The sequence below is a fragment of the Drosophila elegans genome, unplaced genomic scaffold (genome assembly GCF_018152505.1).
Source record: "Drosophila elegans isolate 14027-0461.03 unplaced genomic scaffold, ASM1815250v1 contig_476, whole genome shotgun sequence".
In the NCBI taxonomy this organism is placed as follows: Eukaryota; Metazoa; Arthropoda; class Insecta; order Diptera; family Drosophilidae; genus Drosophila; species Drosophila elegans.
This window is the reverse complement of record NW_024545863.1, coordinates 26,129,098-26,155,636: the sequence shown is the minus strand read 5'-3', so window position 1 is coordinate 26,155,636 and position 26,539 is coordinate 26,129,098. Positions and strand designations below refer to the sequence as shown.

At 36.2% G+C, this 26,539-nt stretch overlaps 2 protein-coding genes across 6 annotated transcripts in view; one reads left to right on the top strand and one right to left on the bottom strand.

Annotated features, from left to right (window-relative positions):
* The window catches only part of LOC121467590, a 67,053-nt gene extending 52,642 nt beyond the window's left edge, over positions 1 to 14,411 (top strand). For 2 of the 4 annotated variants that reach the window (XM_041709384.1, XM_041709383.1), the window contains 2 exons: positions 4,383 to 4,534; positions 14,078 to 14,404. In XM_041709384.1, coding sequence (XP_041565318.1) covers positions 4,383 to 4,534; positions 14,078 to 14,291 — 366 coding nt within the window. In that variant the 3' untranslated portion in view covers positions 14,292 to 14,404. Of the gene's footprint in view, positions 1 to 4,382; positions 4,535 to 14,077 lie in introns of all 4 variants that reach the window. The other 2 variants (XM_041709385.1, XM_041709386.1) reach the window with 2 other exon arrangements.
* LOC121467591 lies at positions 11,439 to 12,857 on the bottom strand. 2 transcript variants are annotated; one of them, XM_041709388.1, is made up of 4 exons: positions 12,761 to 12,857; positions 12,030 to 12,150; positions 11,929 to 11,971; positions 11,439 to 11,848 (listed from the first exon to the last, which is right to left on the bottom strand). In XM_041709388.1, the coding sequence occupies exons 1-4, from the start codon at positions 12,837 to 12,839 to the stop codon at positions 11,702 to 11,704; spliced, it is 390 nt and encodes a 129-aa protein (XP_041565322.1). In that variant the 5' UTR covers positions 12,840 to 12,857; the 3' UTR covers positions 11,439 to 11,701. The 2 variants fall into 2 exon arrangements, with proteins under 2 accessions (XP_041565322.1, XP_041565323.1); XM_041709389.1 differs by having other exon boundaries at positions 11,818 to 11,848; positions 11,929 to 11,976.
* Positions 14,412 to 26,539: the final 12,128 nt, after the last annotated feature.

Sequence of the window (26,539 nt, the reverse complement as noted above, 5' to 3'; positions counted from 1 at the left end):
GGAATATGACCCATAATATCCTTGTGGTTCGCTAACACGGAGGAGTTTAGGGCACTTTTTAACTCTTGGACCGAGAGCTGGGCGTCTTTTCTGGAATGAGCCCCAGCTAATAGTACATCATCCGCATAAATAAATTGACAAATCACATTAATCGCTTTTGAATGGCTGGGTTGTATGTCTCACACCAAAAAATTTCGCCCTCGCGATTACGGAATAATATCCGCTGAAATTTTAAGGACTGTACGATTGGGCCAGCATGAAGGAAATCATTTAAAATCGTAAAACTACGCGAAGCTTTGTCGTAGTGCTCTCAGGTCTGAGCACTGCATAATTGCTCGTGGAATCGTAGGGAAGACTTCTCTCATGTGGTTTAAATCAAGATATGCTTAAACCACTGAGTTGTATCTTAATTTTAATGACATATCTCCTTTTAAATTACTAAAAATTAAGGCAACATACAGGACATGGGTGTCCTAATTCGCAGAAAGGCTGGGTTAACGTATTTACCAATTTCATTTTTGGTGGTTGGTTCTTCTCGCAGACGGAATCGGCTTGGTTTGCAACTTCGACGATTGATTCTCCACCTCCAAGAATTTGGTGAGGAGTTCATCTAACGCATGGTCGCATCAGCTTGACACATAGGAATGGCAACTTAACGAGGTAATACCGGTATGACATTATATTGCCGAATTCATTGAAGCTCAGAGACAGAGAGAAATATATGGATACTGCGTGAGATTTTTTGGTTATAAAATTACGGTCAAATTGCCACCATCGTGTTTCACTTCCGGATCCCTGCGCAGGGAGCCAACGTGTTGCACCAATATCAGCAGCCACAAATCCATGTGCGGATCCCTGCACGTCGAAATTTTGTGAGGAAACCAACGATACCTTGCCGAGCTTGTTTTACTACAGCCGAGGATTTGTCCACTGCCGCCGCCATTTACTAGCTGATCAACCACTTCACCGCAGCCAAGTTCTATGGGAAACCTGCAACCCGGTGCGCGTCGATGGACTCGCACGCCACGACCGTAGCCCGTGCGGCTAGAAAAGCATGGTTACATACTGAAAGGAAGCACCACTGGAATTACAGATAATCCAGGTTACTCTTGCCACCAGCGACGACGAGTGGATGTGTCTGGCACTATATTAGTGTGTTGTTGTGTGTGCTGCAATTTTCCCCGATTGATTGATTTTATTGATTTAATGGGGTGCGGGAATTGATTCCAGAGACGAGCCGAATTTACAAAATGATTTGCTGAACTGGACAACATGGTCCGGTTTACAGTTAGATTATTTGTTCTTTAGGTGCACAAAAGCTTAACTCAGAAAACAGGTACAACGGTTCCCTAGTGTGGATAATTTTGTGGAGCATTGTCAGAGTTCAGCGCTTTATTATTTTGGGGTTTAATGCTAGACCATTAGCTCTTGCCCACTGACTAATGATTTGAAGGTCAGAGTTTCAAGCAACAACACAGTCATTAGTACGACAAACGGAACCACTAACGTATAATTGCACATCGTCATCATACATGTTTAGAATGGGACACTACAGTCGGAAGATCATTTTTATACATTGAAAACAACATTGGCCCCAGAACAGATCCCTGCGGTAGTCGGAAGTAGTCGAAGGCGGTACAAAAGGAAGACGAAATAGACGCTGACACTACACATTGATGACTATTACTTAGGTAGGACGATATAAGTTTAGGGAAGGTTGAAAATGTTGTTGCAGAGTTAAATATATGTGTTATTAGTTGTAATATCTGAGGTAATAGAATTTTTACAAATTTAAGATTGATATCTTCCAAGTAGCGTTAGATTTCACTTTTAATATTGCGTCAAGGACATAACATTGAGTAACACACATAAAGCTAAGTAAATCACAGTTGGCCATAGTAGTCATGTTCAGGTACTAGTTAGAGACTGATTCAGGTACTGGGGCTTTAACGAAGATATTATTGAGGCTGTTAACATCAATGTGTGGTTGATGGGTACTGGGTTTCCTCCCTATTCCTAGGGTTTTCAAGACTGACCAAGTTTGCTTGGTATTAACAGCTTCATCGAATTTTGACCTGAACTATATTTTTTTAGCGTGAGTTATTGAAGTATGAACTTTCGTACGTAACTTCCTGAATTTTTCATACAAAGCATTTGTCTTATATCGCATCCACGTCTTGTATGCCACATTTCTCATCTTTTTAATATTATTAATTCTATCGTCAAACAAGGATTGCTGGTTTGATAGGAAGGACTTTTAATATACGGGAACTAAACTATTAAAAATATGAACTAATTTTGATTAGAATTAGTAAAGCTGGACAATCATACGAATAAAACTCAGTTGACAAATTAGTCATATCTATGTTTTTAAAGTCCCTATAAACAATGGAAAGGTCATTATACTGAACGTCAATATTGTAGGTTAGAAATATGAGATAATGTTTTGAGAATATGTATATATTGTCATCTAAAAGGATCTTGAAGTTGTCATTAACAAACAAGAAAAGAAGCAAACTTCGGCAAGCCGAAGTTCATATACCCTTGCAGCTATTGCAAAAATTTAATATTCTTGAAAAATTCTAAAATTACCATTTCCTTGCGTACATGTTTAAAAACTTTGAAGCTATGATGATTTGCAGCTCAATTATTCGATAGTTCCTATGGCAGCTATATGATATCGTTTTCCGATTTTAATAAAATTAAAAGAGTAATTCTGAACTGACAAATTATTAACAAGTCAAAAAAAATTTACAAAATAGAAAATTAAAATTTTTTTAAAATTTTTTTTCTTGTTCCCATGGGAGCTTTATGTTAAAGTCGTCCGGTTTTAATGAAATTTAAACCGAAATTCTAAAATATTTAACCATTACTATATGAATACCCTGTAAGACAGTCATGCCCAGCTGGGCCCAGCTTAACTCCCGCAGACAAATTTCTTGCATCAAAATTTTTGCCTGAACGACGAAAGTTAATAGCCATCCTGCCATATGAACCAGTTTGGCTATCTGGGATAAAACCTCTCGTTTGGTGTAATCTGTTTGGAGAGAGATGTCCACCGGCAGAAACAGGAAACTATCAGCTGGCAAGCGACCAGCGGATTCCTAGAGCATTTGTCATGCTTGCGTCCTCCAACTCAAGGAAGTCAGTTTCTTCACGTTTGAGGTCCATAGGCGCAGTGCAAAGTCTGCACTCTCGAGGGCCAGACGGAGCTCTTTGATGGCTAGAACAGCGGACTGCTGCGTTTGGTTGCCAGCCACAACATCGTCGACATACATGGAAATTATGTCACTTGTGGCATAAGGGGAGATGTAGACTGTGAACTGTCGAACGCCGACGTTCTCTTAAGCTTAAACGGAATTAAGGACTTTTTACACCAAATGGTGAACAAGTATATTTTTACACCAAATGGTGGCCAATTCGGCGAAAGTGGGCAAACGTTTATTGTTAAAAAACCATATTTTTAAGAGGTAGGCAAACGTTTTTTTTTAGTTCTTAAATTTTAAGAGGCGGGCAAACATGGGCATTCTTTATTTTTTCGAAAAAAACTATTTTTAATGGGTGGAAATTTTTTTGAAAATACTATTTTTAATTGGTGGGCAAACAACTTTTGTCGGAAAAAGTTATAGTAAAGCCGTCGGCAAAATTTTTTTTTTTTAAGTCATATTTTTAAGAAGTGTTCAATCGAATTTGTTTAAATTCTTACATATTCTATGGGCATTTATTGTTTTTTGGAAAACAACTTTTTTTAATGTGTAAGCAAACGACTTTTGTAAGAAAAATCTATATTTATGCTGTCGGCAAACGTTTTTTGTTAAAAAATGGCGAACGAACAGCAGTGTAATGCCCTCAATAAAGTTAACAAAAACTAAACCGGCCAATTATAATTAAGTTAAGCATCCAATGATAACGAAGAAAGTCAGCAGAAACGACAACAGCGGCAGAAACGGTGGCAGTAATTGGTTAACATATTGTACATAACATAACATAAGTTAAAACAGTTCTTAATACATCTCAATAAAGTAACGTTAAATTTTTTTTTTTTTTTAATTATTATCATTGTTTTAACGTATATATCAGAATGAGCCAGATCGGACGACTGTAGAAAAATTACGCCTTTGCTGTTTTTTATTTTTAGAACAATCGGAATATTACAAAAATAAATTTAAAACAAACTTTAACTGGTAGCATATACATACAAAAAAATCATATGAAAAATATATGAGAAATATTATAACTTCGCTGTTTTTCCATCGATTTATATATATGCTTCGATACATAGTGTGTCATGTAGACCATGAAAACTTCGGGTGACCGAAGCTAGCTTACTTTTTAAATGTAGTATGTTACTTACACAAATTTATAACTTTTTTATTTATCAGTTTGAATACGATTTTTTGTTGAAAGTAATGGCTATCGAAGGATTTGGAAAGATTATTGGGTCATTGGATAATACAATCGTTTACGCTGAGCTAGCTGTAAATATTGTCAACTTCAAGCTCAACCTTCACGATTTTCGTATAATGCGATTCAGGTAAGTTAAGTTGCTCGGAAATTATTTGGAAACGTTTGTTGTTAACCGCGAAAACAGCACTAGTATTTTTAAAAATATACTAGTTACTCGTAACTCGAGTGAAAGGGTATATTTTATTTGTTGAAAAGAACGCAATAGGTAGAAGGAAGCGTATCAGATCCTATAAAGTATATATATTCTTGATCAAGACCAGTAGCCGTTTTGTGACAGATCCGAACGCTGTCGTCAAAGATGTGGAGAAGCTTGCTCAGGGGTTTTTCACACACGTAATTAATAACACCGATTATTAACTTAATGTCACCAGACCTGTTCTTTACAAAAGCCAAAGGAGGCGCGTAAGGTGAGACACTAGAACGAATAACATTCTTTTAAGTAACACCTGAGTGGTTTCTGCAACTTTCACTCTCTCAAACTCAGACAAACGCCTTGGAGAACAGTAAAATTGGTTAATCAGATGGACGTATAAGTATAGTAATATAATCAAATTGGTTACTAAAATAATACGATTGAATAACCTTTTGAGACCGCTCTGCTATTTCAAGCCCAAACACAGTTCCTATCTCAAATGAAACCTCTCTAAATGGTTCTATACAAAGAAAAATCTTTGCGCATCATCGTCAACCACTAAAAATTCTCAAAAATTCACATGGTGTAAGCGTATGTTGATATTGTTAGACATATTAGTAGATATATCCTTTACTCGTAGAGTAGAAGCGTATACACTCATAGAAAAAAATTCCCAAAATTTAGAAATCTCGCCTTTAAATCGGCTAGTCTTTGAATCAATGACAAAAATTTCTTGATTCAAGAAAAAATTGTAAATAAAAATGAAAATCCTTTCTGATTGTAAGCTTTTAAGAAAAAAACGTTCTTAAAAATAGAAAAAAGACTTAATATTGATTTTTTTTCGGACGACAACAGCAACAAAAATTGTTTAGTTTTTAAAGGTGAATTTGCCTTTGAATTCCATAGAACAATATCCCTCAAAAATAGAAAACCAGCCTTTGACTTACAAAAGCAATTCGAAAGAAAAAGAACGGTAAAATACGAAGTCAACGATGTCAGTCGGATGACTTTGCCGAACTTTACATTATCCCTTTAATAGCTCAGAAATTCATAAATTCATTATCCCTTTAATAACCCAGAGGAAGATCCATTCCCATTATCTTTTCAGGAAAGACAGCAACTTGAGGCTGTTAAGGAATTTTGAAAACCAAGGTTTAGGTCGTACGGTATTAATTAAGCATTGTATTGACATTGGTGATAGTAAGCAGCTGAAGAAAAGCTAATGTACTCGGAAGTTGACCGAATGCTTAGGCTAGGACTGATCGTCGCAAAATGCTTGGAGTTCTCCCACGCGCTTAGTAGTTGAGCCAAAAATAGTTACAATTTCAGAATTTTAAGGTTTAAATTTCATCAAAATCGGACGACTATAGCATATAGCTCACATAGAAACAATCGGAAAAAAAAAAAAATTTTAACTTTGCTGCTTTTTAATTTTTTTTTAGTTCTTCGACATATAGTAATGGTTAAATATTTTAGAATTACGGTTTAAATTTCATCAAAATCGGACGACTATATAATATAGTTCCCATAGAAATAATAAAAATATATAAAATAACTATTTAATAATTAAGCTGCAAATCATCAAAGCTTCAATGTTTTTCAACATATACGCAATTAAATCATAATTTTCATGTTTTCAAAAGTATTGCAATAGCTGCAAGGGTATATGAACTTCGGCTTGCCGATGTTTGCTTTCTTTCTTGTTTTACTTTTTCTAGCTTTTTTCAATGGCTAGATTAGCTTTTTTTGACCCAAAGGGTTGGCAACATTGTGTGGGTGTTGCAGAGTGCTAAGCATCAAGCCAAATGCATCCGGATCCTGTCACCACACTAGGGTGGGCAAGTTGAAATCTCCGAAAGCACAGAAATGCTCATGTTGTAGTCGGTTGTTGTTAAAATTTGGTATATTCTGCATATGGTCCTTGTAGATCAAATATCTACTATTCGGGGGTATATACGATGCCACAGTTAGAACAGCATCCGATAATCTGCTTATATAAAGTGCAACTTGGTCCAGAAGAGTATTTTGAATCAAGAGGTCAATTGATAAGCAGCGCAAGCTACGAAGCACAGCAACAATTACGCCGTCTCCTCTAGTGCAGTGTGTTTTTGTGCAATCCCTGTCCTTCCGGAACACTTGATATAAGTTGAAGTTGAAAAACTCATTCCAGTAAAAGCTCAACTGAAGTAGTTCAACTAGAACTAGGACATCAAACTCACATTGAGATGTGGCCAAATAAACTTGTTCTGCTTTGTTTGCATGCACGATATGTTTTGAACCCAATTATCGAGCGAAGATATACTCACAATAGCAGGAGCAACTCTAACGAGTCTGTCACCAACTGAATCGGGCGCAGACTTCCATAATCCACGCAGATGAATGCATTGTAGGCAACGATCTTAAAACACGGATCCCAGAAATCGCCTTCAGCAGCGTCGTATTTTTAATGATCCATACAATAAACCAGAAACAAGAACGATGTAACTGGAGCATAAGTGGGCGCCACCATCGCCAGGCAGCAGAGACAAGCGTTAGAAAGAGATAGCAATCGTTTTACTTTCGCACGTTTAACAAACGACTGGAAAAAAGTCCTCAAAATAAAATAAAATAAAGCAGCTCGTGCGGTCAGACCACCTTGTATAGTTGCACCATGCGCTGCTGGCAAAGTAGACTGTGCTGTAATTTGAAGATGAGCCGTTCGCAAGTGCTAGGACTCAAGGCTTAAAGAGTGATGATGATGGAGAGGAGTTGTTTGGAAGATTGGTTGGACTTCAAGTGAGTGAAGGCCCAGCTAGATCCGCCAGAATTAGACCTGCATTGGCCTTTTCTCTATGCACAAAACTTTTTACCTTCACTGAAAGCGTTCAAATATAATTTTTGAACACACTTTTAACTGCTCAGGAACCCTAAGTTTGAAGTTCACGAACTTTAAGGATTCAACATTAACATCCTTATTTACAAGCTTAAAGCAAGTAAAATTTTCAGAGTCTGCATTTAGCTTAGCAACTACACATTTTCAATTAGCATTTGGGTCCGGAATTGCTGAGAATTTTCCTGTAGAAGACCCAGCTACAACAACTTGTCTTTTGTTTTTGTTATTGTGCCTCTTCTTATTTTTACGAGTTTGAAGTAACATAGAAGGTTAAGGCTGCTAAAACGGCAGTCCTTGGATGGCGAAGTTTAGAGTTAATATTTGGATTCGGCTGAGCAACCAACATCCCTTTGTTGGGGGAATGCCTACAGAAATTTTGGCACCCAGTTCGTAAATTTTGGAATGCGAATCATTCGCTAATATACAACTGTCGCATTGACAGCAAATAAACGGCGAGTTCGCTAGAAGTTTAACCGCCTCTGCCTGTAGGGTAACACAAGCGATATAATAGCGCGATGGAAAAACAAGGAACAGCGGTCAAAGCAAAGTTGGGCAGCTGTAACTTCTGTTTTGCACTCAGCACAGTAGGGAAGCGACATTGCGATAATAAAAATAAAATCAAAGAATCATACTTTGTAGAATTGGTAAGTCGCTTTACTTTAAATGTGGCTCTTAGACCAATCCCGAATTTCCTTTCCCTAGACTTGCGAAGTTGTACATGAAATTTTAGCCTATTTGAACCCTTTCTTGTTTATTTGTAAACATTATAATAATCTATAAATCAATTTTGTACCTTAAAATATATACGTGTTCTAATTAATAAAATTTTGACGTATTTATACTATGTAAAGTTCAGCAATATGTATTCGTATACGTTATATATGGAAGGCTCAAATTTAAGACTCCTTAAAGGTTGATGGGGAGGTTCTATTATTTTATTTAGAGCTTTCGGGGTATAGTACATACATTTTTACAAGAGTAATTTTGATGAAAGAAAAGTAAATACGATATTCTATTATGTAATGAAAAGGAAGAGAAAAACAAAGTTACTTTTTTTCGGTCTAAGAACAAACCTTGATTCAAGCCGAGGACCTTTGGATAGACGCAATAGCTGGTTGCGTCACGCATTTGACAATGTACTAAGGCTGTATAAGATTTCAAAGGGAAGGACTTTTATTTAGCTAATCATCAGTTAGAAAAATTACCGGGACCTAAATAATTACGAAATGTTTGATGTTTCAAGACATTTACCTTTACATTAAAGGCTAAATTTTTCAAAATTACGTTTTAAATTTTATTAAAAACAAAGAAACAAAAAAATATTAAAAACAAATTTTTCTTAAAATGTAACTTTTCTAATTTGTTTATTTTTAAAATTTTTTTTTTTGACTTATTGATAATTTGAAATTTTAGAATTGCGCTATTATTTCTATTGAAAATCGGAAAACGATATCGTATAGCTGTCATAGGAACTATCGAAGCATACACGCAAGTAAATCATAATTTTAATATTTTCAAGAATATTTCATTTTTGATATAGCTGCAAGGGTATATGAGCTTCGGCTTGCCGAAGTTTACGTTCTTTCTTCTTTTAATATCTTGTTTATTAATTTTAATATATTTAACTCAACAAAAAAAGATTTCTCTGTTATATCATTGACCTTTGTTTACATAAAATGCTTCTGATTTAAAGTGATTTTTTCCATAATTTAAAGGCACCTGTAAACATAAAATAAACAAGAAAGAAAGCAAACTTCGGCAAGCCGAAGTTCATATACCCTTGCAGCTATTGCATGAATTAAATACTTTTGAAAACATTTAAATTATGATTTACTTGAGTATATACTGAAAAACAGTGAAGCTATGATGATTTGCAGCTCAATTATTAGATAGTTATTTTATATATTTTTATTAGTTCTATGGGAGCTATATGATATAGACGTCCGATTTTGATAAAATTTAAACCATAATTCTGAAATAATTAAACATTGCCATATGTCGAAGAACTAAACAAAAAATTAAAAAACAGAAAAGTTATAATTTTTTTCATTTATTTCTCCGATTGTTCCTATGGGACCTATATGATATAGTCGCCCGACTTTGATGAAATTTAAACCGTAAATCGAAAATATTTAACCATTACTAAATGTCGAAGAACTAAACAAAAAATTAAAAAACAGAAAAGTAATAATTTTTTTTCATTTATTTTTCCGATTGTTCCTATGGGAGCTATATGCTATAGTCGTCCGATTTTGATGAAATTTAAACCGTAAATCGGAAATATTTAACCATTACTAAATGTCGAAGAACTAAACGAAAAATTAAAAAACAGCAAAGTTATAATTTTTTTTCATTTATTTTTCCGATTGTTCCTATGGGAGCTATATGCTATAGTCGTCCGATTTTGATGAAATTTAAACCGTAAATCGGAAATATTTAACCATTACTAAATGTCGAAGAACTAAACAAAAAATTAAAAAACAGCAAAGTTATAATTTTTTTTCATTTATTTTTCCGATTGTTCCTATGGGAGCTATATGCTATAGTCGTCCGATCCGGCTCGTTCCGACTTATATACTAACTGCAATAGAAAGACAGCTTTTGGGAAAGTTTCATGCAGATAGCTTTAAAACTGAGAGACTAGTTTGCATATAAACGGACGGACAGACGGACAGACGGACAGACGGACGGACAGACGGACATGGCTAGATCGACTCGCCTAGTGATGCTGATCAAGAATATATATACTTTATAGGGTCGGAGATGTCTCCTTCACTGCGTTGCAAACTTCTGACTGAAATTATAATACCCTCTGCAAGGGTATAATAAGAATAGAACAGGTAAAAAAAACATTATGTTATTTATGAAAAACAAATATAATTTTTCTAAGAATACTTGTATAAAATTCAGAAAATATATAATATATTTTATAAATTTTTCTTAAATTTAAGAAAAAAAAGTTTTCTATATTTAAGAAAATCAGTTTTTTGTGTTTGAAATGCTTGTGTCTAATAATATTAAGTCATCAATTTATTGTCGTAGATGCAGTGTATTTCGTTCAGAAAATAGGGGACCTGCTGAGAAGGTTGCACAATACGTCAAAGAAGGGCTTTTAGTCGAATTTAACTAAAAACAACAGAGCAACAAAACCTCGTCAAAAAATTTAATCGGATTAAAGTATCGCTTTAAGCTATATACTGAATGGAGTATTGACAGTGTTTTTATCAGCTACACTCTTAGAAAAAATCAAGAATTTCGATGTCAAATCAAGAACGAACGATGTCAAAAGTAGGGTAAATTCGAAAGAACGAAAGACTATATTCAAGTACGAATTATTCAATCCCGAAGTTCTACATTTAAGAACGAACGTCATCAGTCCAAGTACTCAAAAGTGCTTGAAGAAAGTGGGAAAGATATTGGTTTGAGTACGAAAAATTCTTTATTCAAGTATTAAAGTGTCTTAGTTTAAATTTTGCAAGTGAACAAATTAAGTATAAAAAACGTTCGTTTAAGCATGAACAGTTCTTAATTTAAGTACGAAAAGTTTTAATTTAAGTCAGAAAAATTCGTAGTTAATGAATGAACACTCTTATTTTCAAGAACGAATTATTTTTCATGTAAGAAACAAATATTCTTATTTGGAGAGTAAACCATTCTTTTTTTAAGAACCAAACCCTCTTTAATTAAGAATGAATATTTTTAATTTAAGAACAAATCATGTTTTATTCAAGAAATCAATATTTATTTGAAGAATAAACAATTCTTTTCTTAAGTACAAAACGTTTTTAACTTAAGAATATAAATTCATAATGAATGGTATTTCAGTATTGTATCTGATTCACTTCTTAATATTTAAAAGTACAACTTTTATATTGTATATTGTGACATACATAAACACAATTTGTCTTAAGAAACTTATACATATTTAATATATACATATTTAATATTTTTCATTATTTACAGGATATAAATGCAAAGGAGCAGTGTCGAATTCACTTAACTTTCTAATACAATATTCTTTAGCAGAGCCAATTACGTATGCGCGAAAATGTTTATCAAAGTTTGTAATTTCAATTTGTTGGCAAACACCGTAAGCTTAGTTGTTGTAGACAGTAAAGAATTTAATTTTAAATAACTTAAAGTCACTGAATATTACACCTAAGTAGTAATTCCTTTAAAAATTAAGATATCATATAAATGGAATTTGTTGCAGTCCGAAAACTTTTCCTTTAACAAATTATTAAAATTATTAAATTATTCTTGATGGCTTCCTCAACTATTGCGTTGATCAGCCAGATTCTATCCACCTCAACAAGATTCCCTTTATTAATTAACGTTTTTCCATGCTCCTTCGCCTCTATAATCGAACGAATGCTCTGCAACAAAAATAAATTGTTCATTTTATATTCATATACAAAATTAAAAAAAGAAATTATAATTTATAAAAAATAATTACCTTGTGGAGCACAAAATTGGTCTCGTTTTCGTTTTGGCGTGCGCTGACCTTGGTAATTTTCTAAATAAAATATTGTGTTAAAAACTACTCTAAAAACTTACATTTTTTCTCTCCAAATTGTAAGCTTCCGATTGAACAGCATACGCAGTCCCAATTGGGGAACTGCTTCCTTTAGCTCCTCCTCTGTCACACTTTCTAATAGTGACAAAGTCACTCCAGCTTCTGTATGCAATTAATATAAAAACAATAAATATGATTTTTCTAAGAAGCAAATACCAATACACGAACTAAAAAAACAGTAACAAACAGCAAAAGTATGCATGTACATGTGTGCACGTGAATTTACAGTTCTTTTTGACTCCTTCTTTTTTTACTAAGAAAAAAAAGCACCTGTACCGCACTGAGTTCCGAAGAAGAGGAATAGAAAACAAAAGGGAACGGTAAAGCGCTCGTTCACATATATACATATGTATGTATGTATGTATGTGCCCTTGTAAAATTTCCGTCAGCCTATTTATTTATAAACTCTGATTAAACACCAATTCTAATTTTTACTAGTTTTTATTGGAACAAGACGCGATAACTTGCACAAGAATGTTTTGCATTGTTATGTGTGCGTGCGAACGTTTTACCGTTGCTTTTTTCTTTCCATTTTACTTTGTCTTTTTCGGAATCCATTTTATTGTAAATTATAGTATTTGTTTGTTTTTACTTTAATTCGTAAGTTAACTTAATTCAAGCGAATTTTAATTTTATTGACGACATCGCTTCTCTTTTATGTTACCACATTTGCTAATAGTTTATTGTTTCACATTAATGCACAATTACTTACCCTGCAGGTACGGCAGCACACCCTGCATTCCCATTTCTTCCAATGCGTCCTCCAGCTTTTTGGGCGATTCTCTTTCCATTGTTTTTACGGTGCGACGCGGATCTCTTACTTGCACTTCACGTTTTTAAAGTAAGGCAGCTTTGCGATCGATTAGCCGAAAGAAGATATCGACCGATAACACTGATGTGTATATGTATATACACAAATGTGTTCGATTTTACAAAATTATCGTATAATCGTACGACTGCTAGTGAAACAATGCTTAATTTATAGATTTAAATGTTTTTTTTTTTATAATTCTGTTATTAATTATAGACATTATAATCAGAATTAAGGCTATAAAATATATTTTCTCTGTGTATTAAAAAAAAAAATGTTAAAATATTATTATCAAGTATGACCCGTACTTATTCTGTACTCGTTCGTCCTAAAAATTTTAAGAATTATTCGGCCGATTTTCAAAAACGTCCGTGCTAAAATTATTCGTTCTACTTTTTTCTGGGTGTATGTTTTTAGGAAAAGAATTTGAATGCACTTGGTCAAGTCTCTGCCAACACCACGAAACCAACTCATCTCACAAAAACCTGCAAAAATCTGCTAAGCCGGTTCTTCGAAAACAATTCTAAAAAAATATTTTTTTGATTATTAAAACATTGAATTTAATCCGCTACATGACTGAGCTGGAGTAATTTTGTTTTCGTACTTGACTTATATGACCAATTTCTCACCCATTGTAACACACTAAACTAGAGAGACCACATTACACGAAACAGTTATACCAAAAAATCTTAAAATGCTCGCAGTACCTCGCAGTTGGTTTTGACCGAAACACGCACACAGAGTTCAATAGCTAATTTCTAACATGTGGTGGAGTGACGTGACAGACTTTCGCGATTAGTGGGCACAAGAGTGAGCGTGGCTCCGTTTTGAATTAAACTTCCGGTTAAAATCTTCCTTTTTAAATCACAAATCTTTAGCTTTTATGGCTTCCGAGATCTCTACGTTCATACGGACGGGCAGACTGACAGACAGACGGACATGACTTGATCGAGTCGGCTATTGTACCTGATCATAAATACATACAGTTTATAGGCTTTATTTTAAAGTGTTACTTACTCTACGAGTAACGGGTATAAAAATAAATGAAAAGCCAATGTCCGAATCTCCAGCTCTTTTCTATGAACGTTTTTCTCTATGACCGTTAATTTTGCCTGACCAAAACAAACTTTCCTTCTAGTGGTTTCATGCGTATAACAAACAAATTTTTGTTTTTTTTTAAATAATTATTAATTTTAAATTATATATATTTTTTGACAGTGACATTCAAGTTCAACTGGACCAAGCTCGACTAATTAAACAGCTGACTGGCTTTATTTTAAGCCCAATCACAAGTCTGTTTAAAGACCGCATAACAACATCCATAGCCGATGGTCTAAAGGAACAAATGCAATCTGTGATGGATGATTTCAATAATGAGGACCCCTTACAATTGCGCGAATTCACAAATAAGTTAGTATCTGGAATGACATAATTTATAACTATATATAGCCATAAACTTAAATAATAATTAAACTATTTTAACGATTTGGGTTTTTGTAATAATAAATTAATTTTTAATAAATCTTCGAAGTGTTACAGTGAAAATTAAAAAATAAAGCTACTTAAAAACTTAACACAAGATAGCACTACACACCATACTAAGAATGAAAATTTGAATATAATTCTTATTAAATGTATTCATAACTATATTCTTTTTTTTTTGATTAATTTTAAAAGTCAATATATCATTCCATTTTAAGCTCACGATGAGCACGATAACGGGTCTTTTTAGCAATTTTGGTCGAGACGATTATGTAGTTTTTGAAGGAAAACAAATTTTGCATTTTAGCTTGAGCCAATTAAAACAAACAATATAACGAAGCCTACGAAGTTTAAGTTTATGAAGACTGTTGCATTTGTCCCAGTGTGACAGCAAGAATGCTGACTTAACAATTGTACGGACAACAGGTGGTCAGACCAGACCCTCTTATTTTACAATTTTTCAAAAATGTCAATGCCCGAATTTCACAACTTCTAGAACTTGGAGTTACCCATCCAAGATCGCTGATAACGCAGAATTCGGAAATCGGGAAATGATAAGATCAAATTTGGGGCATAAGGGTCATTTCATAGGAAAAAACAATTCACCTCTTACCATTCTTGGCACTCAGAACCCTATATATGGGAACTGGAGGTCAAAAAATAGGAAGTAGAAAAAGTGTAAGCCGTAGTAGTACCGGAGTGACAACGCGTCGTGAAAAGTGTAGTGATTTATTTAATAAGGACCTCAAAGGTCCTTTCTTAAACAAGTAGAAAACAAATATAAGGACCAAAGGACCTTCCTTATATACCCTAGCACCCTGTATAAGATTCCGAGAATTTCTTTGTACCCTGTTGGTGCGCTATTTGCGACATGTCGGCATGTTTTAATCCCACATCATCGGTCAATGAATTTAAATTTCTAAGCAACTCATAGTCCCGTCCGTTGACTATCTTATTCTGTCCAAAACAAAGAAAACACGGGGAAAATCCTGTACTCCTGTGAACGCTCATTCACAAAGATGCGCTTATCGCGTCGATGTATGTATCCCAACTCGTATGGGCGCATATATAGGCTCTGATTGCTGCTAAAATGGACCTATTTACTGGCGTTAGCCTGTGGCGAATATTCTGATTAAAACTGTCAGCCAGTATGTATTCTTGTGCCCCGAAAGTATAAAATATATGCCTTTCCAGATATCCCCAAATCCTCTCGAAAGTACATTTCAAGAAACTTTGTATTGTGGTCAAGGACTATTAGTAGACCAATGTTTTCTTTCTTGGACCTCGGATATGGGTTAAGAAGATGCATATAGAGCTTTCTCGCTCGTAGCAGAAATAACTGCATCGCGCAAGTTAGCACAGTGATTGCTGAAAGGCATGAAAGAAGGTATAATTGCAAAAAAAAACCGGAAAAAGCAAAGGAGAAAGAAAATAAATTATGAACTTTGATGCTATTGCATCGCGGAAAAATCAGAATAGAAAAGAAAAGGAAAACAGAAGAGAATGGTTTTGTATAGATTTTGCCGTCACTACATCGCGCAAGGGCGGCCAGAACAAGAAAATAAAAATAAACAAAGAAAATGAAAAAAAAAGAAATTGTTATATTTTATAAACAAAAAAACCAACAAAAAATTTTTCAGAGTTCATTAATGCACACCTCGCCTCCAAGAAGACTATTCTACAAGATTACACCACACATATATACGGAGAAATAAGAGATAAGAGTATTTTAAGAAGGTGACACGTTTATTAAGTGATACCCATTATATTTAAGTAAGATAGGGCCAATATAGAATTTGTAATAAAGGAAACAGAGAAATAAACAAAGTTAAGGAGTCACTGAGGCCAGTGACTAAAGGTAGAGTCCTAAAAAGGGCCACGAGCTTGCCGACAATTGCGGAGCAGATACAGGCAAAGGCTACAACATCAGGTACGGCAGGAAATAAAAATAAAGTAGCAAGAATACTTAGAAGGCCAGCAGTCGGCGATCGATATGTTAGGAGGAATAAAGCTTTGGGACGTCATAAGGTCGATGCATGTTGATTTTTGACGCAAATAAGAAACAAGATTCAATGAAAGGCAGTTGACGTTCTAGTGAAATCTAACTCGCGTCTAAACTGGGATCAGATCACTTATTAATCACTCATTTTGCGGACAAAAGAACGGAACCAGACTTACTGAGGGAGTTGAATCAATTGCAAACCAAAAAGCCTTATGTAATATCATCGATAGGACGGAACTGACCCTACGGCCCTAAAGGCACCATTGGCAGTAATAATATAACAAGGATAACAAGGATAACTTTGTATAAAACACTTTCGACCGTACTTGTTTGGTCACAAATTCACAATAGTCACAGATCACCTTAACTAACCTGGTTAAAGGGCTTTTAGGAGCCCAATTCCAAGTTAGTGAGATGGAAGCTTCAACTATTGGAATATGATTATGAAGTGGCTTACAAGAAGGGTTCGCAAAATGTGGTAGCAGACGCTCTCAATTAAATAGAGCTTCAGATTAACAATAGCGAGTTGGTTACTAATTAGGCTACGTATGCTGATGCTGACCATACGGGAGTAGGTTTCGCAGAAAGTATTCAAGTGGCAGAGAGGCCACTGAATGATTTAAATATTTAAGTTATTCAAGCTTAACAAATATCGAGAGGGAATTTACAAGAGAGTTCGGGAACAGCTAGATGAGGCAAAGCAAAGGAGAGCAGATAATTTAAACAAAGAAAGAGAAGAACCAATAGATTTACAGGAAGGAGATATCGTTTATAGGAAAGAAAAGAAGTTAACACCTAGGTTCACAACACATGAAATTGAACAAGTCATGAGAGTTACTTGTAGGACGAAGAGAAAACAGAAAATACATACATATAAATTAAGGAAAAGAATTCGGAAATAATAATTAATGCTTTGTAATAAATTACAGGAACTGTTACAGCCGGCCGTTAAAACGAAGCTTCTAACAGCATTTGAGTTGATACGATGGTTTATTAAATATTCAAAATATATTCAAAATATATTCTCTTCTCAAGGCTCGTGCTGCAACTGCTTGTCGATAGTTGCCTTTTTTCGTGGATGCACATCGATTGATGTCAAAATGTATCGTTCAGCCCATTGATAATTTATGGGAAAAAATTAATAAGTATTAAATTATAATTAAATTAAATTTTCAAATTGCCGTACTGGTGCGGTAATTCTTGTGCCTGGCATTAGTGTTGTCTTGGGCTTAACTCAGTTGTGACTGTTGGTTTGTAGCCATCTGCCGATCCCAACAGTAAATCGTAATCTGCCTTTTAGGATACCAAGGATCAAAGGAGTTAATTACGTGTTCTGCACTTTCCTTTCATTTTATATGAACGGCACGTAGAGTGAGGCATCTAAAAATAACGCCCCTGTGTTTCTTCTTATATAAGTCTACGGTTACCAGTATAGGCCCAAAAAAAACCAATCCACAGCACTCGAAACATCTGTGGTGGTTCCGGGATTCACGATTTTCGAACCGATTTCTATACGTTTCGCAACTAAGGGATATATACTTTATCCCTTCGTATCCGATTAATGGTAATGCCTCGTGAAGCATATGGTGATTTATATCGTGAATGTCTTTTACTATAAGATGTGTGGTTTGATTATTCTTTTGCAGTACGATCTGGTCTCTGTTTTGATTTATAGAATCCGCCCGGCCTTGAGTACGCATAATTCCCGCATCACCAATGTATACGTTCAAACCGATTATTGCGCTTGGTTTTGTTATGTTTTGACTTGATTGAAGGGTGTAAAATTCTGTTTTGAAGCAACGATATTGTTAGTCTGGCACTCCCACGATTATATGGCACTTTGCCGATCTCCTTCTTTTGGTTTTAATTTCCTAGTAAGAAATGGTGAAGGTGAATTCCTTTATTCTATAAACTGTTCCCATAGTTGCACCCAGCTCAGTTTCACGGCCTGTACTACTTTTGCCCTCAACCTGGTGCATTTCCGTTGTTGCGCTATAACCTATGGTGTCGGATATCACATTGCAGAGCAATGAACTTGGTTGACAAGGGAATGATTAAAATTCGATTATGGAAAAGTGGTTGAACCTAGGCAGATGGTGCAATGAAGTGCTATGGAGTGGGGAGGTATTGCAGATAACTTGAGTCATCGAGCTGTGGTGCTATTATAGAACCAATAACCAAATAAGGTGTTCAAAGAGATTGAATATATTTAACACGAATTAAGCACAATGCACAAGCGAAGTGAACGGATTGACATTATTCGGTTATCCATTTTATCTTCAAGCACTATAAGCATGGCTCCACGTCCTCGCAGGGCCCAAACCCTAGACGACAGACTTTCACGATGTACTCGGTCTTACCGCCGTTGCACCGATTCCAAGAGCCGAGAAGCATCTACGTGCCGTAATATTAAATAAATACTGCCGGAGGACTATGTAAAAAGTTTTTTTTGGGTTCATGTCGCAAAACAACTTCTCCGCTTCGAACTGGTTGTGTACACCTACTATAAAATTATGATTTTAAGTCTAGTAAAAAAATTTCGCAAGGCCATACAAACATCAAAACAAAGAGTTCAAGCCTATGTTCACCTTAAAGTGAAGTCATACAATAAAATATCTACACTCGACATGTAGATCCATCCAAACTTTATAGTTTTATAGCCAAACCAACCGAGTTCATTGCTTTGCACTTTGATAACCGACACCATAGGATATTGTATGATAAAGGAATGCTTGCCTTTGCACTTAAGTTGAGTGCAAAAGCAGTTCAGTCCGTGAAATTGATCTGAGTGAAATTTTGGAATCAGTTTATGAATAAAATGACATTTGAAAGGAATAGTGGAAACGGGTGCCTTGATCGACCCGGTAAGCACCATTGACAGATCGCTGGCCGCTGCATTTCGTCTTCCCACTTCGGTTTCAGTTCGCCGACAATACGGTCACGGACACCTTCAAAATCGACGTGGTTCTCAAGGTCAGCCCTAACTTTTCTACTCGCACTCAATCCGTGATGCAGATGAGGATGTTTGCGATATCCGATATCCGTCTCGGTGATGAACAGTTTCATCGCCCTGCAACGATCTTCCTGGTGTTGGGATCACACGTGTACGCAAACGTCAATCAACCCTAGTTCTTAAATCTGACTGAAGGACCGACTGTCGCGCAAATCACAGTATTTGCGTGGGTTGTCGTTCCTTAGACAGTTAAATGGTACGAAATGTGTTCAAGAATGTTGCAGGCTACTTGTCCGTTTCGTTTAACCATGTACTATCCTAAGCCTATCGGGTGACTATCCGCGCTTCAGCACAGCTTAAATTCTTTGCAGTTTTTGGTTGTTGTCTATGTTGGATGTAAATAAATTTGTTCGTTTTTTACTATGCTAAAGTCAAGTTGAAATCGGAATAATCTCTAGTTCTCCTTTTAGAGTCCTAATTGTTGTGTTCTTATTTATGATGTAATAAACTTTCCGCCAAGCAATTGGCTGGCGGAATCAATTCCGCAAGCAAAGAAATTTATTGTTTTGCGTACTTAGGTAAAATTTATTGTGGAAATGAGAATTTGTTCTAAAAACATTTTTGCATAATTCTCCTCAGAATCGGATCGATCGACCAGCCTTCCAAATTTTTGCCAAGTCCGTCGCCTCAGTTCTAGTTTCGAAACGAGTTTGTAATGGACAATGAATGGGCTGTCATGGTACGAAAAAAAGTACTCTCTTGGGAATTATTTCGGGCAAGCCCTTATGTTTTCGTTTAAATGTGGAAAGAAAGGTATTATATATAATTTTATTTTTATTTTTTATTTGATTTGCCTTTTATTTATTGAATCTTTTCCTTTAGGATACCAAAAATAGGTGTAGCTTATGGTAGTAACCTAACTAACAGTCGTATGACATAGTTATGGCGCCCTGAGCTTTATTGCTGGGTTGGGAGGTCGTTGCGGGAAGCCCGAGTCAAGCCTCTTGCGAGATGATTTGGGTGGGCAGAGAGTTTTTTATTGTACGTCGCTTTTTGTTTGTCTATTTCATATTTAACTGCAAGAATGCCGAGGTCCCTGTGATGTTTTTGATTTTTTTTTGTTCAGGATTTGTGCGATTGTGATTGTGCGCGCAGTGTGTCTATATTGCTGCTGTTCGCGCTCCCCAATAGCTGGGATCCATATGCAGGACCCTGTAAACCAGCAAGGGCGATCGATCGCTTAAGATCCAGTGGAAGCTGCTGGCTTTTAGTTTTAAATGTATTCGATGCGTCTTCTCCAGGTTAGTCGTCTGTCTAGGTAAACGCCGAGATACGTTACTTCTGACTTGGCGAATCTGCGTACTATTCAATGATAGTACGCGCTTCCTTGCGGGACTCCAGCTTTTGGTAATGAAATAGTGGATGCTGCCAAGAGTATATCTTAAAGAGCATTGGTAGAACAGTCGATGTCCTCTTCGATGTTGAGCTGCGGGGTTAGTTCAATGTGGGAACTTACATACTTTTTATATTTTAACCAGTTGGTTCTGTGCGATGTCAGCCTGTGCGGGTGGTCTGTGGTTTCTGGGCTTTGAAGAAGAGTTATTAGCACTGGCGAATGGTCAGATGAAAGGTCCAAAATCGCTTGGTTGGGCATGTTTTTTGTCACCGCAAAATCTATTAAGTCAGTGATTTTTCTGAGGTCTGCCGGCCAGGGGAAACATAGTCCAATTTGTTGCTCAGTTTGCATTATACAATTGCCTTCCTTTGGGAGTCACAAGTCGTGCATGGTCGATTGCATGGTCGTTTTCATCATACTTTATTGCATGGTAACTATCATTGATTCCAGTGTGCTTTGCGGCTGTCCTGGGTCCTGCTGAAGGTCTCCTAGATTAGGCTAGAGTGGGTGTCCTGTTCCTGATCGAAGGGCATTGGCGTATGAGATTGCATTTGTAAAAAATTCAACTGATTATAAAACCGTCAACAACCCCCGCTCACGTATATTCCAGCTACTCTCAGCTTAAGGCTTGAGGAAATGCCCACGGTTGCATGGCAACATCTTAAGCAAATGTTGACCCCAACCTAAGGTCACGGTTGATACACCATCAATATTTACCTACAACCTGAACCCTCCTACACCACGTTCACCACGCGCTAAATTGATATCCATCCTTGTATTGATTTGACCTCTGATATCTAATAATATAATATATATAATATAATATATGCTCTTTAGGTATTGAAATCCTAGCCCATCCCAATATCTGTATTTTCTCAATTATTAGTAGCCAACGAAATTCTTAATATAGTAGATCTTACTACCAAACCAATCCTATATGTGGGCAGATTTTAATGCTTGGAGTCCATTGTTGGGGTCATCCTCGCAAAACTCTAGAGGTCTCCAAATAGAAGAAGTCATATACAAATCAACTTTAACTATCCTCAATGACGGCTCCGCTACCCATCATTCCACCCACAATTCTTTCTCGGCTATTGATCTAACGTTAGCCTCCGCATCGCTGTTCCCTTTTTGTATGTGGTCTATAAAAGACTCTCTATACGGTAGCGATCGTTATCCTGTAAAGACAGATACTCAGTTTCAAACTAAAACTTATCACCATCTCCAAAATATAAGATAGATAAAGCCAATTGGGATCTGTATCGCAGAAAATACAAAGTTCGCTTTTAATTGCCTGCAACAAACCACTTAAACCTGTTTGCCGGCAAAATAATAAAAGGAATCAAAGCCTCAGCTAATGTAGCAATACCTCAAACCAATCCCTCTCAACATCGCGAAATGTTTCTTGGTGGAGCAAAACTCTGCAAGATCTAAGGCAACACAAGCAATCCCTCTGGCATGCCTACAATCAAGCTCAGAGCAACACTCCCATGATTTCCTACAGAAAATCTAATGCTCTTTTTAAATTCAATTCCAAAAAAGCGAAACGGGAATCCTTTGAAAGATTTACATCTATTATAAGTCCTCAATCATCTACCAAGAAAACTTGGTTTGACCTAAATCGCTTAATTGGAAATTTCCCAAAAAACCTCAGAACTGCAGATATTAGCGATGCCTTTGCGAACTTTCGGTCGGACTACTCCAAGGACGATAGCTTCTCACACCAATACTAGTCTCGTAAAGAAGAAATTCTTTCTCAGGAATACACACCCACCAAACTGTCCACCGCCTCTACAGACCTTGACCCCAATTTCACTCTTGGTGAGCTCGAATATGCCCTTCAGTATGCGAAAGGAAAAACACCCGGAATAGACCGAATTTCATATCCAATGCTTAAACAGTTACCCTCCGAAGCTAAATACCGTCTATTAGAAATGTATAACGCAATGCTAGCTTGAACTAACTACCCTCATGTGTGGAAATCTGCCATCATTATCCCTATCTTAAAACCTTACAAACCAACACACGAATTAACATCCTTTAGACCCATTTCTTTACTCCCTTGCTTAAGCAAAACGCTGGAAAAAATGTTTTCCAAAAGGTTAATGTGGTTCATTACGAAACAGCAACTTATCAGTCCCCACCAAAAAGCTTTTAAACAACAGCATAGCACTCTTGATTCTCTTCTACCAAAAATTTACCATTTTACCATTACCATTTTGGCAACTGATTTTGAAAGGGCCTTCGATCGCGTGGGGGAGCATACAGTATTGGATGAACTTTCCCGGTGGGGGGTAGGTCAAAAGACCTTCAACTTAGCAAAGGCTTTCATGATCAACCGTACTATTCGAGTAAGAGTTAACAACACTCTATCCAAATTCTATACTCTCCACAATGGCATCCTACAAGGTTCGCCGCTCTCTGTGGCATTGTTCATGATCGCATTCCAATCCTTAAATAACATAATATTAAGACATAAGCAAATCAAACTGTCAATTTATGCAGACGATGCCATAATTTTTAGCAAATGTAAGAATACCACTACACTAAATAATAAGTTCAAAGAAATCCTTGAAGAAATCCAAATCTGGGGAAACACCTCCGGTGCGACCCTTGCTGTAAATAAATGTAAGCTTTTTCATATTTGTAAAAACAACGCTGTACATACCCACCATTATCGTATAATAACATAGATATAGAACGAGCTCCTTTTCTTAAAATTCTTGGCCTGACAAGACACCACCGTAACGAACTTAGGATCAATCTTATCAATAGACTAAACATTATTAAATTCCTAACATCTAAGCGTTCTTTCATCCATCGGACAACACTTATACAAGCGACTACAGCTTTGTTGTTGTCCAAAATTGATTATGGCCTCGCCATTTATGGGTGGTGCGCGCCATCGAGCTTAAAAATGTTCTTACCTCCTTATCATGGTGCCGTCAGACGTAGCATTGGCGCAATTCCAACGACCCCAACCAAATGCGTCCTAGCCGAAGCAGGATTACCGGACATTAAAACCAGAGTCGCGCAAACTACCTTCAAATTAATACCAAAACTCATGTGCTCAACCAACTCAATTCTGCTGAAGGACTTTGAAAAACCCTCGAAGCATCAAAGGATATTTTATAGCTTTTATCAAGAGACACAACAAAGAAACGCCTTATCGTTGGAATAAAGTCATTCCGTCCCCTCCGTGGAAATTACGCGCCACCGCCACAGATACTACGCAACGTTTAAGCAGCTATTTGAAGAAATTACCCACAAATACTCCGATAGGAAATGGCTTTACACCGATGGCTCAAAGTCCAACGCCACAACCAACACGGCTTAATTGTTTTATGAGTTCAGCTACCTCACCACTTCTCCGTTTTTACTGCAGAAGCAGTAGCTATTGTTCAGGCACTTAAAGTTGCTCTCGAACTAAAGGGAAGATATATTATCTGCAGTGATAGTCTGTCCACCCTGCAAGGAGTCCAAAACTTTTGCAATAACAACAACCTGCTATTAGAAATTCGTCTCCTCTGCATCAAAAACAACAGCAAAATTAAGCTATTATGGGTCCCGGCTCATATAGGAATAGATGGGAACGTGTTAGCTGACAAAGCTGAAAAGCTAGCTGGACGAGCTTCGTGCCATACAATCATCCCTGGAGTACAACAGGAGATCTGGAAAAATATCAAAAACATATTGCTGGACATCGAATTGGAAGACTGGTCGTAGTTTAACCACTGGTATAAGCAGTTTAACCCTGGCAAAAAGAACATCAAGTTTCCTACTTCGATAAACAGAAGGGATTGCGCTATTCTCACTTAGTGAAAGGCGGCTGAACTGTCCTAACTGCGGAGCTGAACTATCCGTTAAACATCTACTAGATACTTGTGGTCACTACCAAAACATCAGAATAAACCTATTCGGTCTTACCCCACCCTCAAAACTATTATCTGACCTTAAAGCTTCTAACTCCAATCTAACATTATCTTTCTTACGCATATGTAAAATTATACATCAGAGTTAAATGTTAAGTCTCAAATACAAATAAAAAGTTTTTTCAATTTTCGAGTCGATGGCCACAGTAGCTAGTTACTCCTTTTCCTAAATTAGTTATTATATTTTAAATGAAATTTATGTATAGCAGCTAATACTGAATAAAAAAAATATATATATATATTGTTGAGAATACCAAAAGTCACACTTATACATATACACATGGTGTGTGTGTGGGAAGGGGATGAACAATGAAGATCTCAGAGAGAGGCAAAGCCCTCTCCTCTCTTTGTTCTCTCCCTCTCTTTCAAAGAACGTTTTTGTTTCCTTTTGTATGCACATGCGTACCCTTGCCACTTACTTGAAGACAACGAGAGCGTGCGGTTGTGAAATAAAAATTAACTAAAAAGACAATTAAAGTGTTTTACTATTTGGCAAATCGGGCTGGTGTGTTCCTGGAGTTTGTATATACATTAATTATATATATTCAATAGGTTATGGGCCCAGTCACAATTTGCAGCTAAGTGCTATAGAAAAATGCTTTAATTGTTACCGAATAATAAAAGTGAAATAAAAAAAAAGTGAAACAAATTAAAACTTAAATCAATTCTAAACAAAATAATTACTATTGAAATTTGTGCTTATAAGTGAACAACGTACATATACATATATGTATAACGACGCACCAAATTGGCGCACATTTTTCATTTTTCAGTGCGAGTGTTAGAGCAGACCAGCAACAAAAAATTCTGAGAAGCGCATAGCAACCGAAAAGAAGAACAGTTATTCTCGGAAGATGGAAAAGGGAAAGAGAAATATAACACCTTTTAACGGGGAAAAGTATTCCATATGGAAATTTAGAGTCAGGGCTTTGTTAGAGGAAAACGATTTGATAAAAGTAATTGATGAGGAACCAAGTGATAAGGAAAGTGAGGAAGTGAAGCGAGCAGAGAGAAATGCAAAGAGTCTTATAATTGAATACTTGAGTGACTTTTTTTTAGTGTTTGCCAACAATGGGAACTCGGCTAAGGAAATTTTTAAAAATTTGGATACTATTTACGAGCGTAAAAGTCTGGCATCTCAACTTTCATTACGCAAACAACTATTGTCTTTAAAATTGAAGGGTGATACTCCGCTAGTAAACCACTTTCGTTTATTTGATGATTTGGTAACTGAGTTAGTTGCGGCGGGAGCCAAGATAGATGAAATGGACAAAGTGTCCCATTTGCTTCTAACACTTCCAACTAGCTATGATGGGGTAATAACAGCGATAGAAACTCTATCTGAGAGCAATTTAACATTAGCCTTTGTAAAGACTCGGCTTCTAGATCACGAAATTAAACTAAAAGGTGCTGGCAAGGACACAAGTGCAAAAGTGTTGCAGGCTATAGGCAATCGACAGCCTAGGGATAACACATACAAAAACAAAATAACAAAATTTGTGAAGAAACAATTTCAGAATAAGTCTAAGCCTAAGTTGAAGTGTTTTCATTGCGGCAAATTAGGCCATATAAAGAAAGACTGTTTCTCCTTAAAAAGGCAGGCAGGTGGCAACCAGAATGTTCATGTCCAGAGTAATGCTAGAGAGAGACAGGCTCAGATGGCAACAGCAACGCAGCCAGAACGCTCGTTTGCATTTATGATGAAATTAGCTAATTCCAGTGAAAAGATAGATGGCGTAGATTTTATATTAGATTCAGGGGCGTCAGATCACATAGTAAACGACATAACTCTGTTTTCCGAGTATGAGAATATAAATCCAAGTGTGGCGATTGAGATTGCAAAGCGTGGAGAATTTGTGTATGCTACTGCGAAAGGACTAGTTAGCCTTAACAGTTCTGGAAAAAACATTACATT

Bases quoted from the DNA above. Each gene is read 5' to 3' on its own strand.
- LOC121467591 (XM_041709388.1), bottom strand. From the start codon at position 12,839: ATGGAAAGAGAATCGCCCAAAAAGCTGGAGGACGCATTGGAAGAAATG. The intron at 12,151-12,760 runs GTAAGTAATTGT...AATTGCATACAG, and splicing joins TGTGCTGCCGTACCTGCAGG to AAGCTGGAGTGACTTTGTCA. The intron at 11,849-11,928 runs GTAATTATTTTT...TTTTTGTTGCAG, and splicing joins CCAATTTTGTGCTCCACAAG to AGCATTCGTTCGATTATAGA.